The 18,260-nt window shown below is 34.8% G+C and overlaps 3 protein-coding genes across 3 annotated transcripts; 1 reads left to right on the top strand and 2 right to left on the bottom strand.

Moving 5' to 3' along the window:
* Positions 1-9,353: 9,353 nt before the first annotated feature.
* On the bottom strand, positions 9,354-11,677 carry HELRODRAFT_180365 (hypothetical protein; the record flags this gene model as incomplete). The annotated part of the gene is made up of 4 exons (XM_009029680.1): positions 9,354-9,492; positions 10,113-10,414; positions 10,822-10,972; positions 11,163-11,677. The coding sequence occupies 4 exons, from the start codon at positions 11,675-11,677 to the stop codon at positions 9,354-9,356; spliced, it is 1,107 nt and encodes a 368-aa protein (XP_009027928.1).
* A 1,284-nt stretch (positions 11,678-12,961) lies between these two features.
* Positions 12,962-14,997, top strand: HELRODRAFT_180364 (hypothetical protein; the record flags this gene model as incomplete). The annotated part of the gene is made up of 5 exons (XM_009029679.1): positions 12,962-13,035; positions 13,130-13,619; positions 13,701-13,935; positions 14,079-14,190; positions 14,955-14,997. 5 exons carry the CDS (start codon positions 12,962-12,964, stop codon positions 14,995-14,997), a joined length of 954 nt encoding a protein of 317 aa, XP_009027927.1.
* An 862-nt stretch (positions 14,998-15,859) lies between these two features.
* HELRODRAFT_180363 (hypothetical protein) lies at positions 15,860-16,597 on the bottom strand (the record flags this gene model as incomplete). Its single annotated transcript, XM_009029678.1, has 2 exons — positions 15,860-15,976; positions 16,352-16,597. The coding sequence occupies 2 exons, from the start codon at positions 16,595-16,597 to the stop codon at positions 15,860-15,862; spliced, it is 363 nt and encodes a 120-aa protein (XP_009027926.1).
* Between the last annotated feature and the right edge of the window lie 1,663 nt (positions 16,598-18,260).

Below are 18,260 nucleotides of genomic sequence, written 5' to 3'. Positions count from 1 at the left end.
CCATTTTCTTTCGACCCTTATCTATGTCTTTTAAATCGTTTTTATCTGCTTTTCAATGCTTTTCAAAGAATATGTTTATCTTTTATGGTTATGGTCAAATCTTTTATAATTTATTAGAAGTTATTAATTATCTTTTATGGTTATGGTCGTTCTCTGGGATGATCGCCGTAACTGTGTTGATGTTTAGGCAGAATAGAGTTGGTGATAGAATACTTCCCTGTGGTATACCCATCTCTAGGTGGTTTACTTTGGATAGCACATCGTTGACTCTTACCTGGATAGTACGATTTGAGATGATTCCTTGTATGAATTTGGGTAAGCGTCCTCTGAGGCCTTCTTTATGGAGGTTTTCCATTATCCCATATTGCCACGTAGTATCATACGCCCTTTCTACGTCGAAAAAAATTGTTATAGATTGCTCATTATTGGCAAGACCTCTTCTTATGAAAGTTTCCAATGAGACTATGTGGTCCAGAGTGGATCTTCCTTTTCTTCCTCCGCATTGTTTTTCTGATATTATTTTGTTTTTATCAAGGTACCAGACTAATCTTCTGTTAACTATTTTTTCAAAGATTTTACTAACGCAACTGGTTAGGGATATTGGACGATAACCATCTGGGTTTTCTTTTGGTTTGCCTGGCTTATTAAAGGGGAGGACAATGGCATGGTGCCATGAGTGTGGAATTGTTGAGTTAGTCCAGATTTTATTGAAGATGTTTAACATGTTTTCAGTTGCTATGATCGGAATATTTTTTAATACCTCATAAGTAGTTTGGTCTTCGCCAGAAGAAGAGTTGGTGCTGCTTTCTATTTCGTCTTTAATTCTTTAATTTCTTTTATTGAAAATAGTTGGTTATATTGTTTGATGTTATTAGATTCAAAATTTAAAGGTGTTTTTTCTTTTTCCATTTTATGTTTTATGAAGGTTGTGTTATGGTTGGTCATTAAGGATTTATTCCGGAAATGATTTGCTAGTGTGTTGGCTATTTCTTCATCTGTTTCCTGACTTTTTCTTTGGTATTGTAAATGGCTTATTCGACTTTCAGTATTTTTGTTTTTTATTCTCCTAATCATGTCCCATATTTTTGCTATTGGTGTGGTAGTTTTTATATTGTTTACGTATCTATTTCAGCAAAAATTTTTCTCCTGCCTTATTATTCTACGTGCCTCAGCTTTTGCTTTTTTATATTCAATTAAGTTATTAATTGTCGGGTTTTTTGGAATTTTTTAAGATGTTCTAGTTTGTTTTTGATGGTTTCTTTGCAGTCTTTGTTGAACCATGGGTTTAAAACCTTATTGTTATTATTTTTTATTACAGGTGTTGTTTGTTCTAATGATGTTTTTATTATTTGAATCCATTTTTCCATCGAAATATCGTCTAAGTCCCTCCACTGTGAAAAAATATGTGAACATGTTTCTCTAAATTTTATCCAATCGGTTTTTTTATAGTTTAATTTACTACTGTTTGTTATTTTGTTGTGTATGTTAATTATTTCAATTAATATTGGGTAGTGATCACTTCCGTGAAGATCCTGCTTAACTTTTCAAATGATATCCTCCTGTATGCTTGGAGAGGCCAAGGTCAGGTCTATCGTGAAAAATGTACAAGAGGCGACATTGAAATATGTGGGGCCTGTAGGTTTTATTAGACATAGATTCTCTCTTGTAATTAACTTCTCTATATTTTTACCTTGTCTATTATTTTGTTGACTTCCCCAAAGGTAGTTATGGCCATTAAAATCCCCAAGTAGGATCGTGGTCGTGGAATATCTTTAATAGCTTGCAATACTGAGTTTGGAGAAATGTACATATTACAAATGGTAAGTGGTTTATTTGTTGTAATTTTAACTGCTATTAAATTAAGATTTTCTTCAATTTTGATGAGTGACTGTTATTTTGTTATTTATGAAAATTGCTACTCCACCTGAAGGGTTGGATCGTGTAGGGTTAGGGTTAGTATCGTACATAATTTTCGATATTTATTTCTTTATTAGGATTTGTTTTAGTTTCTTGGAGACAGATAATGTGTGGTTTCTGCTCATATATTAGAATTTGAAGTTCCGGAAAGTTGCTCGAGAGACCTCTTATGTTCCATTGCAGCAATTTAACATTTTCTTTTTTTTATTGTTTTTATTGTCATTTGTACTTTTGGACTTATTCATCTTTATTAGAAAAATATTCATTATTTATTCTGGTTTAATTGTTACAAGCTTCCTCTGTTTCATCCAGAGTGATGAAAACTTTTTCTGTTTCTGTGTCCGTGTTTTGGTGTGCCAATTGTGATGTGTTTTTATTGTCTATTTTAGGTTTAGTGCTGTCTTGTTGGTTTTTTTTTTTTAATTTTGTTTATCTTAATAAGTGGCTCTGCATAAATTAGATTGCATGTGACTTCCTTGTCTATCTTTTGGATGGTGTTTCTGACTATATTTGCAATTGTTGTTTGTTGTTGTTGTTTCATTTCACTAATTAGTTGTTTTGCTTCTGGGAAGGAGATTTTATTTTCAATTTTTGTTTTGATGATTTCTTTTTGTTCTTTATAGATTTTGCAGGTTTTGTTATATGTTGTATGATTTTCTTTACAATGATAACATTTGGTATTGTTCTTGCATGGATTTTCTTTTATTTATTTTCTTTCATGGATATTCTTTTATTTAATATAAATTCAATTCAACACGAGTGTGCGTTACGATATCTCCGTTTATTTTACTTTACCATCGTCCAAAAGATACTAGATATATAAAGATACAAATGTCACAAACGTCTGACTCGTTTTCCATGTTAATTGAACGTTTGATCATTTCTTACCAGCACTAAATAAACTAGAATATTGATCTTTCTTTCTCAGTTCAGCAACATCATAATTATATTCTACTGCTAGAAATTTTGATTCTGGCTCTTCTTTTATCTTTTCTAAGCTTACTAAAAGTTTTTATCTTTCTTTGATCCTATTTCTCATTTCTCTTAAATTATTGGTACCATGTCATTTAGTAGGGTTCTCTTGATATTTTTTTCTGTTTTCTATCCTATTATTCTTAATCTTGTTAATTTTTCTCACTCAACTTCTATGTTTTCTAATCTTTTTAAAAATTTTAATATTAAACCTATTCTAAAAACATTTTTTAGATTATTCTTCTGTTTCTAATTATAGACCTTTTTCTAACCTTTCTTTTATTTCAAAAATACTTGAAAAAGTGGTTTTCCAGCAATTCCTTTCTTATCTCAATTTTAAACCCCTTACTTCCATCTAATCAATATGGTTCTAAGCTTGCTCATGGTACTAAAACTACTCTTAAATATTATAATGATATTCTTCTTGCTAGCGATACTAGAAATCTTACTCTTCTTGTTGTTTTTGACTATTCCTCTGCTTTTGATACCGTCGATCGTGGTCTCTTAAAGGTAAAAAGGTTTAAAGTTTCTCTCTCTCTGCGTTTGCTTCAGGGGTTTTAACGACAAACACACACAGCGTATATGAATACGCGTGCAAACCACGCATCATACACATTGCATATGATAGGCGGGGATCTCTTTGTATTCGAACCCAGTCATAGCAATAGCAAGACCAAGCGCCTTTAAGCATTGAGCCATCACGCCGCCCAGAAAAACTTACTAAAACTTTTTCAACAGTCTTAAAAGTCAATGATTCTTGTCTCTTTTAGTTTTTTTTTATCTTCATAATCGTTGCTCTCATGTTTTCTTAAAATTTCTTCTATTCCTTCTTCAGTTGATTTTAGTATACCTCAAGGTCAAGTTTCTTAATTTTTTTTATACTCTACACCTCTCAATTACTTCTTGAGGTACCTCTATATTTCTTAAAAGTGATACCTCTAAGTTTGAACTAATTTGTTTTAATAATTATTTCAATCTTCCTACTATTACTTTATCTACAAAACTGTTCTCTTGCTTTTTATATAGAACTATATGGAATCACTAAACTACCCATTAATAATGGATATAAAAATTTCATGATTCAGAAAATAATAGAAGACAAAGAACAAAAAATCAGCAACAACAACAACAATGCAACCAACAATAGTAACAAAAATAACAGTAATATATTATAAGAATCACATGTCAACCGCTTTCGACCAGGATGAAAAAATCATGAAAAAAATTTAGAAACAGAGGAATCATCGATAATGAAAAGACGTAAAAGTGTTATATTTAACGAAGTAAAAGATTGTATAAAACTAAGTATTTATTTTAAACAAACAAGGAATCAACAAAGTGGAGTAGAGGCACAGTATACATCTTAACTGTTATCGATTATTTCACGAAGTGGACAGAAGCTATTCCTTTGAAACGCGTAGATGCATCTTATGTTGCTCATAAATTAATTCAAAATGTATTTTGTAGATACGGACTACCAAAACAGATACTAACTGATCAAGGTAAGAATTTTGAATCTCAGTTATTTAAAAATATCTGTGAACAACTTGGCGTAGATAAAATCCGTACCACTACCTATAAACCCTCAACGAATGATGTGGTAGAAAGATTCTCTGGAACACTCAATAAAATGATAGGAAAAGTGATAAATAAGAATCATCGAGATTGGGACGAAATTCTTCCATACGTAATGTTTGCATACCGAACAACAGTGCAGAGTAGTACTGGATTTTCACCTTTTTTCCTAATGCATGGTAGAGAAGCGACAATACCGATTGATTTAGCATATAACACGGAGAAGTCATCACCAAAGCAAATGTACGAATTTGTGAAGGAACAGAAAGAAAATTTAACACAAGCATTTGAATTAGTGCGAGATCATTTGAAGAGATCAGTGGAAATAACTAAGCATAATTATGACTTAAGAGTAAAGAATAAACAATTTTTAGAAGGACAAATGGTTTATTATTATAATCCAAAGCGCTCTAAAAATAAGTATCCTAAGTGGACAAAGTTATATGACGGTCCTTACATGATTTCAAAGAAAATAAGTAATGTAAATTTTTAGATTAAGAAGTGTAATGGTTATAAAACCATTGTCGTACACATAAATAAATTGAAGCATGTATGAAAACAATGTTTTCGTTTCCTGTGTTTGTTTAATTTTAACTTAATTCTGTTTGTGTTGTTATGCATATGCCATTATATAGAGACTTATTTGAACTGTACAATTTTTTCGGCAACTGGCACACAACGTATAAAATTGGTGTCGGATTGCAAATTACATCATTCAATGGTACATCATACAATGAATCATTATTACGTTTATATACGCGTCTTACTTACTAAACTATCTTTCTTTAGTAAAAATAAAGCAGACGCCATATTAAATTTTAAAAACTTTTATTAGGAATGAAGTTGTAAACAGTTTTTAGAACAAACTAAAAAAAATTCAAAAGTAGGAATGTCTCCTAGTTCCCGGATCAACGCCTGCACATCCGTTCTTCCACAACGTCGTTGTTGAGGTTGGGGACGACCCTCTGATCATCTACGCTTGACCTCGCACTTTCGTTCTGTGCTGGATAGTCTGCTTTATTAGCCCTCCTCCCCATACAATTGTATTTCTTATGTCTATGCAGATGCCTAGGCTTTTGCGCCACAAATCCACACTCGCATGTTTTCTTTGTCATGGGGGTTTTGTTTTTTTTCTTGATTCATATTTTATTTTATTTTTTTTTTTATGTACTCGACAGAAGAAAAACAAAACATGATTTTTGCAAGCGGACGAAATGCGTGCCTTCTCCTCATTGGTTATGGCATTCCTTTCCTATAATCATTATGCGCACAATTTTTTTTATTATTATTAATTTTTTTTTTTTTTAATTTAATTTTTTTTTTCGTTTATTTTTTTATTTGTTTTTTTTTCGTATTTTTGTTTTTATTTATTTTTTTTTTGTTTATTTTTTGTAACCAGAAAGAGGGGTTGGTGGAAAGTGTCAGAATTATGAAATAATACTGACTAAAAATACTTCAAAGTCTTTCAACGCAAAATTTATTCACTCAATAAGGGGCATGGTGCAAGTTAATTTACTCGATAGGTGACAAGACGATTTTTTGTTTGTTTTGCAATTTAGATGACGTCATAAATTATTACAAATTATTTTAAAATTTAATTAGTAGTTTTTTTTTTGATTAATTGGATATACCTTGGAAATTTTTTATGTTTAAAAACACCCGAAATGATATAGAGCTTCTTTATCTTGGAAGAGTGTGGAAGTGAAGAGAGTCCGCACTGGGTTGACTAGTTAGGCAGCTTTGAATAATCGGTGCCTATCTGGTCTCAAAGAGACTTAATTCGATATTCTGTGCTCACTGGCACGGAAACGTCTTAAGTTCTCAAAAAGAGTCCGCCTTGGGTTCACCAGTTAGGCAGCTTCGAATACTCGGTGCCTATTCTGGTATCTAAGAGACTTAATTCGTGATTCTATGCTCATTGGATTCTATGGTCATTCTATGCCCAGTGAAGACGGGTCTTGGATTCTGGTTTCTTAATTGGCTGGTCATCTACTTTGGTCTCCTTTTCTTCATCGATAGCATCATATTCTTCTTTGTCACTATTTACGATGTTAGTTTTTATTACTTCTTTGTTTTCGTTGTTGGTTAAGCGCCGGGTTGGAAGTGAGGTTGTCAATTTTTGTTGTATATTTATTTTTGGTTTATTGATGTCGATTAGGACTGCTTCTGCAATTTTAAGATGCGTGTAGTTGCTGTTCTGGTATATTACTTTGGTGTTGCTGTCGAGGATTTTACGGCTAATTGTGATTGAGTGTGTTGAGTCCAAATGAGATTTGATAGCACCACTCTGTTTATGCATCGTAAGCCTTCTAGTCAGTGAGGTACCTCAACGACAAACACACACAGCGTATATGAATACGCGTGCAAACCACGCATCATACACATTATATATATATATATATTATATATATATATTATTTTCATATATATATATATATGTGTATGTGATGTGTGTGTGTTAGAGCCCTGCGCGGTTTGCGGTTGTCGCGGTTTAAACTGTCGCGGTTTAAACTGCAAAAACCGCACCGCAACCGCGGTTTTTTGCGATTGCGGTGCTTAAATCATGCGGTTTTACGCGGTTGCGGTTTTGAAATGTGCGGTTTTTCCGCGGCGCGGTTTTTTTTTATCAAAACCGCGGTGACCGCAAAAATTTTGTTAAATATTTTTGTTCGTCCATGACATTCTAAAAATTGCATTATCATTGAAATAATTAGGGATGCACCGGATTCAGGTTTTTCAAATCCGGCCGGGGCCGGACTTGGCCGGATTTAAAATTTAAAAACCGGCCGGAGCCGGGGCCGGATTTTAGTTACCATTTTACATACGTTAGAAAAAATACTCACATTTACGGTTATCTACATGTTGAACATCAAAAAATAACACCAAGCAAATAGTTAATTAATTTAGATATATGAACAAGCTGTGTGATACGCCAAATTCTGTACACAAAGATCAGCTTAATTTATGCATAACCCATGTTATAGCATAAAGAAAATTGTCCAGCTCATTCACAATTAGTGATGTTAATATTATGTGTCATGTATGCACGTGCACAAGTTATTTTACACAAAGATCAGCTTATAATGTATGCATAATCAATGTTATAGCACAAAGAAAATTGTCCAGCTCACCTCACAATTAGTGATGTTGTTGTTATGTGTCATGTATGCCTAACCTTTAACATACCATGTTCTTAAATAATGCGATTATGTATATATATATATATATATATACATATATATATATATACATATATATTATGTAGCTTTATGATCCGTCATATACAACTATATAGTATAAACACGTGCACAAGTTCTTTTGCACAAAGATCAGCTTATAATTTATGCATAACCCATGTTATAGCACAAAGAAAATTGTCCAGCTCATTTCACAATTTGTGATGTTGTTATTATGTGTCATGTATGCTTAGCTTTTAACTTATTGACAAAAAATTAATTGAATTCAATGAAATTTTTTTTTCTATTTATAACATTTTTAAATGCCGATAGACGCTTAAATCCGGCCCTAAATCCGGAAATTGGCCGGAGCCGGGGCCGAACTTCGGTGCATCCCTAGAAATAATTTATATATATATTGTCTTTGAAAAATCTTAATATCTTTGGAAGCCGTTGAAGCAACCATTTTCTTTTTCCTGTTTACTTTGAAAGAAGTAGTTATTTTATTTACGGCGTGGTTAATTATCGATTATTTTATAAAAATGTCCGAGGTAAAAAATGTTGAAGTTGATCCACAGGTAGATGTAATTGATAAAGAATTTTTAATTAAATTGATGCTGTCCAAAAGCGAAAACGTTTCTATAATAGCGCAAGAAAATTCTAAAAGTGAAATTTGGAAAAATTTTAGCAGAATTTATTTTAAAAACGTGGCTACATCATTTATCTGTTGTAACAAATGTGAAGCCAAATGTGTGTTGAAACAAGATCGAAACAGGGATGTAGATAGTTGTGATTTATAATGTCAATAAAAGCATTAATGTTGTTTTTCATTTCTTGCGGTGCGGTTGCGGTGCGGTTTTCGGCGCTGCGGTTGCGGTTTCAAATGTTGCGGTTTTGTGCGGTTGCGGTTTTTGAAAATTCCAACCGCGCAGGGCTCTAGTGTGTGTGTGTGTGTGTATACATATTGTTAGATTATGTTGATTATGTTGCCATTGTTGTTTTAGACTGCTATCTTGAATGCAGCGTTGAATCTCCATGCAGTATTGCGATGGAGGGCTCTGTGTCGGAAGGTCGGAAGATACTGTAAGTGGATTGACTTTATACAAAAGAAAACAGTTAGAAATGGAATATATGCTTCGAGAAGCGGAGATTGTTAGACAACGAGAAAAGAATGAGAGCGAATATAAACTTAGAGAAGCAGAGATGGCCAGACAGCGAGAAAGAGTCTTTGCGGAGTCATAAAAACATCTAATAGGAACTTGTCCGTTAGAACCCAGAAATATTCCTGCTTTCTTTGAACATGTAGAAAAATTTTTCCAAAACTATCACGTAGACGGAAAAATTCAAGCCAATTTGTTGATAATGAGTTTGAACGAAAAGACCAAAACATGGTTGCATACTATTTCTGCCGACAGTTTGAATGATCATGGTGAAATTAATAAACTCATTTTGCAGGAGTTCAAGTTAAACCCGACAAAATTGAGAGATAAATTCTTCGCCCTGAGAAAACAGAATAGCGAATCATACATAAGTTTCGGGGCAAAATTATATGGCACGCTAAACCACTATTTTCAAAGCCGTAACGTTATGGGATTAGATGATGCAATGAAATTAATAGTTGCATAGAATAGATAGATAGATAGAATAAGAGTTGATATCAAGGCATACACTGGAATTTATTTTGTCACAAGAACAAGCGGCTTTTTGGATGAGTCATGACGTATTGGCACAGACGATCGACAAATATGAAGCTGCCATGAACATGACAGTTTCCAGCAACACTACACATATGTCTGACAGATACCATCGACTCGAAAATACGAACACCAGATGTATAGGAGTGTTACGAGTTCTTTTAAGTTATGACAAAAAGAATTACTACAACGTTTGGTTTTTTATTATTAACTTTATTTAATTAACAGCAATATCGACGCAAAACAAAAATGAGTTGTTTTTAAACTCCAAAAATTAAAATATATATGGCCACACGTCCTTCGAATCACCTCTAACAAAGTCTAACTACCAATTACCCGGTTCAACTATTCACCACCCTGAAACTAAAAAGGGCTAAGCGCACAATTCATTACATCCCCCAACCCACGTGAGGCTGGTGGTTCCATGTAGCAGTTCTGCATCCTTGGATTTACTCTCCCCACATTTGGACAACGTGTCAGCAACTACATTTTTCTTTCCTGACACATGTTGTACTCTGTAGTTAAAGTCCTGTCAATAACATGGCCCATCTGGTAATCCTTGGATTGGATACTTTGTTGCTATTGATCATCATAAGTGGTGCGTGATCTGAAAACACCACAAATTCGCATCTCATCAAGTAACGTGAGTTTGGTTATAGTATAAACAATAGCTAGGGTTTCCTTTTCTGTTGTTGCAAAATTATTTTCAAAAGTCTTCTCAATTTTTTTTACTGATTCTTCGCCATAATTGTTTTTAGCAGATTTATCATTAGCATACTTTTCACATTCTTCATCAACCAATCCTTTCGATGCCCCACTATGAGCCGAACTGTTGTCATCATTCTTATCTTTGCATTCCTTGATTTCATCATTTTCATCATCATCATTTTCATCATCGCTTTTCAAAACGTTTCCAAGAGTTGTGGATTCCAATCCATGAAGTTCCAACAAAGCTTTGCCATATGAATAGTAAACATCTGAACACTCATTAGCTAGTTCTCCATACTCTTGTTTCATGATCAAGGCATTTGGATCTTTTCTTCGATGCTGAATCAATTTTTTTAAAGAAGGATCTTCCAACTGTTCGTTTGCCATATCCACTGGTGAAGTATTTATTTATGTTTTCATTATCCCTCAGCTTATTTGGGTGGTTACTATCCTTATTCATTTCATCACTGTTGCTGTAATTTTTATTGATCTTATCTCTGTTGTTATTATTTTTATTCAACTCATCACTGTTGTTATTATTTTTATTCATCTCATCACTGTTGTTATTATTTCTATTTATCTCATCACTGTTGTTATTATTTCTATTCATCTCATCACTGCTGTTATTATTTTTATTCATCTCATCACTGTTACAATCAACTCCATCCTCATCATCAACCCCCAACATAGTTTGTTCTGCAATAAATCGTGGCTGCATATAGTTTTGATTTAGTTTTTCCAGATCCTTTTTCTCTTCTACTCTGTGCTGTGGTAATCACCATGGACCTGTTTACTTCATGGTTATTCTGCCACTGTATGACATCAGATCTTGTACAATCTTTGACATCAGTGATGTTTCCAATAATCAAGTCAGTGCCGTCCAGAGGCTGATCTAATACTAATGTTTTGTACCATCCTGTCAAATAAGGACTATCAATATAGATTATTGCTATTGGGTGTGTACTAACATTACCTTTAAAATCTTTAATGTTTCCATACTCTCCAGTATATGAATGCGTCTCTACATAATTTTGATATAATAATAAAGTGGTTGTACCTGAGTCTCTTAGTGCAGTACATTTAAGTTGGTTGACAAATGTTGTGAACAATTCTAGTTTACCATCGCCCTGTTGAATCTCTGCAAAAAAAAACTTTATTCACTGGCTTATACTGCATTGGTAATTTTCGAGTTGTATCGGTATTGTGAGTTTGAGGTTTGTTGGAATTTCTGAAATAGCAATTGTCAGCTCTATGGTTATTCTTTCCGCAAATTTCACAGTATGGTGATGAATTATCATTTACTTTTTTTGTGTTTTGTTGTCCATTGTATCTCTTGTCCGTTCTTCCATATTCAACATTGGTTTTCAATCTCGAATTGTTAGTTTTAGTTGTTGCGAAAAATGCTGTTTGTACTGTAGTTGGCCTGGATAATATCTGGTTTGGATGAGCTGTTTTGTATAGCCGAATCAGTGTTGTTAATGCGTCCAAGGTTCGAGGGCAACGTTCCTTCACAAATACTTGGACTTGATCACTGTATGCATTAATTACTGTGTCAAGTATGATGTAGTTTCTAATTGCTTCATATGTTTGATTCACATCTGCCATGGCTAACCATCTATCGAAGTACATTGTCATATTTGTCACAAACAGACGTGGATCATCTTTATGATCAGGGACACTTTTTCAAGAAATAGAAAAAAAAATTTTTTTCTCTTTCTTCTTCAGTTGCTCCAAATTGTCTCAGAAGAGCATCTTTCACAATTGGGTACTGATTTTTGCCCTGTTCATTCAATTGTATACATATGTTAATGGTTCTATCTTTCAAATGTCCTGACAAACTTCGAGCCTATTCATGTTCTGGCAATTCACAAGCACGGCTCAATTCTCGAATCTTGCCAGATACGAATCAATACATTAGGTGTCTTCGTTAAAAGGTAACATTTTTTTCAACTGATGGAATCTATCAAAATGATTATTATTGTTATTTCTCTGTTGTTGTATTCTGGCCATTTCAAGTTCATGCATATGTTGCTTTTCCTGTCTTTCTGAATCCTTTTCTTGCTGTTGCCGTTGCATTTCAAGTTCATGCATACGTTGTTTTTCCTGTCTTTATGAGTCCTTTTCTTGCTGTTGCTGGATGAACTTCATAGCCTCGTTACCGGTTAGTCCAAGGTCTTTTGCAGACTTTGTAAATTGAGCTAGTGATGACATTTCTTAAGTTTTTGTATAAAACCGCACTACTGATGTTGACGAAGACGAAGTGATGACGCTACTACTGATGCTTACGAAGTGGTGACGCTACTACTGATGTTGACGAAGACAAAGTGATGACGCTACTACTGATGTTATATCCTTTTAATTTTATGACGATTTTAACAGTTTTTAATCCAACCGATGCCAATGCATTTATTCAGTTTATTAATTGCAATGTCACAGTTTCAAAGGTTTTTAATTATTTTAATGTCATAACAACTCCGTTTTTATTTTATTTTTAATTTAATTTTAATATTTCATTCTATTAGACTTTTGCTAGTCCTAACGTCAGAGTCGCCAAATGTTACGAGTTCTTTTAAGTTATGACAAAAAGAATAACTACAACGTTTGGTTTTTTTATTATTAACTTTATTTAATTAACAGCAATGTCGACGCAAAACAAAAATTAGTTGTTCTTAGACTCCAAAAATTAAAATATAAATGGCCACACGTCCTTCGAATCACCTCTAACAAAATCTAACTACCAATTACCCGGTTCAACTATTCACCACCCTGTAACTAAAAAGGGCTAAGCGCACAATTCTTGTTCGTAACAACAATATAGTTTCATCCAAACAGAGATGTTTTTCTTGCGGGAAGACCGGTCACATTGCGAAGCGCTGTACATGGAAAAGTAGAAATACACCTACGGCCACAAGAAACGTCATGCGTTGCGAGAAGAACAAAGAAACACAAAGACCACAACAAAAACAACATCAACAGCAGAAACAGCTGAAAAAGTAACCGCAACAACATCAAAAACAAACTAATGATGAAATAACAAATTAAAAAAAATAATAATCATAAATCTTCTGGTGGGACTCTACCACCCAGATCGTCCAATGCCAAGAATTTTCCGGAGAGCCTCAAAACTCCTGCAAAGCCGACGACATCAAAACAAATTTCAATAGGATTTCCGTCAACACACTCGTCCTTGGCATCATCGACAACCAATGAAATTGCTCAATCGTTGCCGACAGAAATCCCCATACTTCCTGTACCTGGCAATCCACCGAGGACACCAAAGAGAGTGAACAATGATGATCCGAGGTTCTATCCAGTTGTGAAAGAAGCTGTCAAAGCTGATCTACAAACGCCGAGGAAGAAGAAGACCCGCCACTGTGAGAACCCACCCGTCGAGGACAACGTCGGATGGATCGTCGACTACAAACTCAAGGATAAAAAGAGTCACACAATTTCAGAAACCTTGTCAGTGGTGTGTGTAACGTTGGAGCACCCATCCCACGAGCTACTGAAGGACAACAACTTCATCTGGCACAAGTATAATTCTTACCGAGCCAAATGCCTCAAGGATCGTCGTAAGGTTGGGATCGGGCAGTCTACAGAAATGAACACTCTTTTTAGTTTTTGGTCATTTTGTTTTCGTCACCATTTTCACCAAAAGATGTACGAGGAGTTCAGGCAACTTGCCATTGAGGATGCCAATGAATGGTTCAGGTATGGCATGGAATGTTTGTTTCGGTTCTATAGTTATGGTTTGGGAAAAGATTTCTACCTGACTTGTTTGAGCACTTCCAAGAGGAGACTATCAGCGATTATCAAAATGGCCAGTTATATGGCCTGGAGAAGTCCTGGGCTTTCTTCAAATATTCAAGGAAGCATGTGCTGGTCGATGGCAGGTTGAAGAATTGGCTCAGCAAGTATCAGAGACTGGAGAATTTCAGAGCTGAGCCCCTCTCGGTTCGGAAGCAGGCTTCCATCACAGCAGTCAAATGCAGCCTCATTTTTACTCGAACATGCCCCCAATGAATTATATGACCAGAGTCAGACAGGACTCAGAAAGATCAGATTTATCAAGGAATAGAAGTGGTGAGAAACATCACCAACAACATCAGATGCGAAGCTGTACCAATGTCGGACCACACAGTGCCCGAGTTAGAGAGGCACAAAGACCACTTCAGTTTGGGCCCTTCAAAAAATCCGATCATGGATTTGCTTATCCAAAATCAAAATTTTTACAGACCTTAATTAAAACATACCTGACGGAATCGACACCAAAAAGTTCAAAACTTACACGTTGGATATGGCTCTTCAAGAGTATGATACACAATTCTGTTACCGCCCAGGTTCACGTAATGTTGCCAATTTTCTCTCCAGGATATAAAAGTCGAGAAACATTTATTGCATTTTCGAACATTGATTTTTGTTTAGTTTTTATTTTTGTATGTGTGATGATTCCATTACATGGTCACGTGGGTTAGCTACTAGCACAAAGTACGAGCGCTTACTTAGGAGAGAGCACCGTGCGCTGCTAATGATTGAATAAGTTGTCACGTGAGTAAGTTGCGGCCCTGCGACATGCCTATAAATAGCTGGCACAAATGAGTTAAGCCTCTTTCTTTTCTGTGGTTCTTGTGCCGGAGTTGACATTAGTAAAGTTGGTTATTTTATCGCTTCATTTTCGTTAATTTGATTTACTTGATTAATTATTTAGTTAGGTTTTAATAAAGGACAATTAATAATATATCGGTTGTTGCGTTTTAATTAATATCGAACCCGTTACAAATAAAATACTTCAAATATGAGAAATTTTGTCAACATTTAACAAATAGTATGTAATTCTATTTGATATTTCACACCGAGAAACTACAGTGCAATCAACATCTACATTTAAAATGTTTCGTAATCTCCTGAACAGGTTTCTTTTCTTTGACATGGATTTCAATGGAGACATCGGTTGAATATCACCGAAAAAAGTTTCCTAAAATATGATATCAAACATTATATCTTTTTGAATAAGGTTTTTTTTAATATTTACCTGATAATTTGGATAAACCTGAGTCCATAAATTTTGAAATCCATCGCTGAGCAAAAATTTGAAAGCATATTTACACACTAGATAGGAATCTATCGATAAAAATTAGAATTAAAGTTTTAAAACACCGAACATTAGAAATTCAAATAAATATTTATTTCTTAATATGTTTAAAAACGATATGATTGGTTTTGGATACATTTTTAGTAGCACAAATATTTCATTTAAGTTTGAATTTATAGGGAGCTACAAATGTTAGAATCACTTTTATATCTCATTTCCATTAACATGCGCATTTATCTTAAAGTGGAAAAAAACAGCAAAGTTTAACTTATTAAATTAAGAAAAAAATGAATGGACAGTGATACGTTTCGACTGACTACAACTAGACAATCTTTGCAGTTTTACCCTTTGTTGCGCCATAATTGCCGTATATCTATTTTTCAAAATCGAAATCAAGTACAATGACTTGCCACTTCACATTTTAAAAAAGAATTCTTTTAAAAAAATGTCTGAAAATTTTGAATTATTTTATTTTTCCCCTTTGCTACCCACAAACAATAATTGTCCATTAAACATTAAGTCTTATTTAATTTGAAATTACAGACAATTCAAAATAAAACTGCCATATTCGTTCTTGACAAACCTCTTTCATTCAGTCCTTCATTCTCCTTCCCATGTTGCGCTGGTTTCCGGTCACCGCTCAAATTATTAACAAAATTTTAAATCTTACGTTAAAAATCATATCTACAAAAACTTCAACATACCTATAAAATCTAAAGAACAAATCAAATCTCTACGTGTTTACTCAGCATATTTGTTAAACATCTTAGTCTCATATTGCCAATACTCTCATCGCAGACGGCACTCCAATACGTCTCTCCTGGTATTTTGAAATCGGTAACCTTTGAAGAGACAATTGAAGAGTCAATATATATATATATTATATAAATATATATATATATATATATATATATATATATATATGTTGGTAATAGACCATAATTTTTACAATATTCTATAAACTCTACCGAATGCTTGGCGCCAAGCATTCGGTAGAGTTTATAGAATATTGTAAAATATATATATATATATACTCCAGACCCTGGCATAGTCGATGGGCAACGGCTTAGTGAAAGACGGTAGCGCCACGCATGCCGGACACGGAGAGCTTAAATCTTCTTTTGTGCTGGCCAAAGTTAGAGTAGTCAGAAGAAAGCCTCTGTAAATAAGACCATTGTTGCCTTGCTATTACCTTCTTAAGGAAAGGCTAAGTTAACCCTGAAAAAAATAGGAGCCGGAGTCCCTATTGTGACCCCCATATTGGTCGATTTTGGCAACATCTGCGACTCAGCTGAAACTAGGCTGTATTGACCCACGTCTTTCCATGGGCCCCTCAGACACTCCAGCATCAATACAGGTTGATTATTAAAACACGAAAGAGGCGGCTTACCGGTTATAGGCTCGTCCATTGGACGTAGGATACACGAGCGCCAAGGGTCTCCTTTGTCGGTGGGAGAGGTCATCGTAACCTCATTAAAATTGGTTTAGACCCAAGCTACTTGTCTGAAAGGTGTTTATAGAAAACGAAAACTATTCATCAGCATATAGTTGACTAGAGAAAGAAAAGTTATTAATAAAACGAGGTAGTTCAGAGGCATAGAGTATAAATAGAAAAGGGCCAAGGATAGAACCCTGAGGTACCACGAAAGTAAGAGTAGAGGAGTTAGAAGTAGAATTATTGAGAACAATAGAAGAAAAACGATTACAGAGATAAGAAGAAAACCAAGATAGACAAGAATCAGTAATATTAAAAGAAAGATCTAGCAGCCTTAAGAAAATAGTATGATCAACAGTATCAAAGGCAGAGGAAAAGTCAAGAGCAAGAAGAAAAGTAAGATTACTATTGTCACTAGAGAGAAAGATATCATTATGTATTTTGAGTAAAGAAGTTTCAGTAATTGTGAGCAGGTCTGAAACCAGATTGAGATACAGGTAGTAAGGAGTTAGAGTTTAAATAAGATGACAATTGATTAAAAACTACTTTTTCTTCACCAGTTCACCTTGGGTTCACCAGTTAGGCAGCTTCGAGTAATCAGTGCCTATTCTGGTATCTAAGAGACTTAATGCGTGATTCTATGCTCATTGGCATAGTTTCAGAAACGTCTTAAGTTCTCAAAAGTGGATTTGGTACGAGACTCTATGCTCATTGGCATAGTTTCGCACGCGTACTAAAGTCACACAATTTGTTTCCAGTGTTGTTCTGACTCTTGTTGTTTTGTGTTGGTCGTGCGAAAGCCGATCAGACTCGACGGCCCAGTGAAAACAGGCCAGGGTTAAGCGAAAGCCGACCGACTGACTGACAGGCCCAGTGAAAACAGGCCCTTGGTCGTGCGAAAGCCGATCAGACTTGACGGCCCAGTGAAAACAGGCCAGGGTTGTGCGAAAGCCAACCGACTGACAGACAGGCCCAGTGAAAACAGGCCCTTGTTCGTGCGAAAGCCGATCAGACTCGACGGCCCAGTGAAAACAGGCCAGGGTTGTGCGAAAGCCGACCGACTGACAGACAGGCCCAGTGAAAACAGGCCTTGGGTTCTGTGAAAACGAATCCGCCTCGTTGTTTTGTTTCTTGTGCTATTTGTGGACCTAGGGTTTTTTGCTGGATTCTATACTCATTGGTATAGTTTCACACGCAGCTTGGAATTTCCATAGGCTCCGATTTTTGTAATTTTTCCACATTCATTTCATTTATTTCTTGGAGTTGTATCGACATCACTATCGGTTACACACGTCGAGGTTGTACGATTAAACGGCAACAAACATATCCCAAGTCGAAGACCCAACAAGAAGAAGTTCTAATTCCTGTATTCCAGTTTGTTCATTTACATTATTATAAAGTTCATTAGTTCAATTCCTTTTTATTTACTTCCGTCGATTAATAAAATTGTTATCGAATATTTTTCTTTACGCGTTCGTGTGTTACTCAGTAAAATCATATAATTCGAAAAAGCCCAGTGCCACACAGGACTGGTCGAACTCACGTTAAAAATATACACAAAAATTATTGTCGGACTATAAAAAATATTCCCTGAGAAAGATAGAGGAGGAGATTATCTCACACCACCAGTTGTTTTAATTGTTTTCATTTATAGATTTTCCGACAATTAGCGCCCAACGTGGGGCCTAGTC

The sequence above is a fragment of the Helobdella robusta genome (genome assembly GCF_000326865.2).
Source record: "Helobdella robusta unplaced genomic scaffold HELROscaffold_61, whole genome shotgun sequence".
Lineage (NCBI taxonomy): Eukaryota > Metazoa > Annelida > Clitellata > Rhynchobdellida > Glossiphoniidae > Helobdella > Helobdella robusta.
Note: the sequence above shows the minus strand (reverse complement) of the source record. Positions and strands in the feature narration are given on the sequence as shown.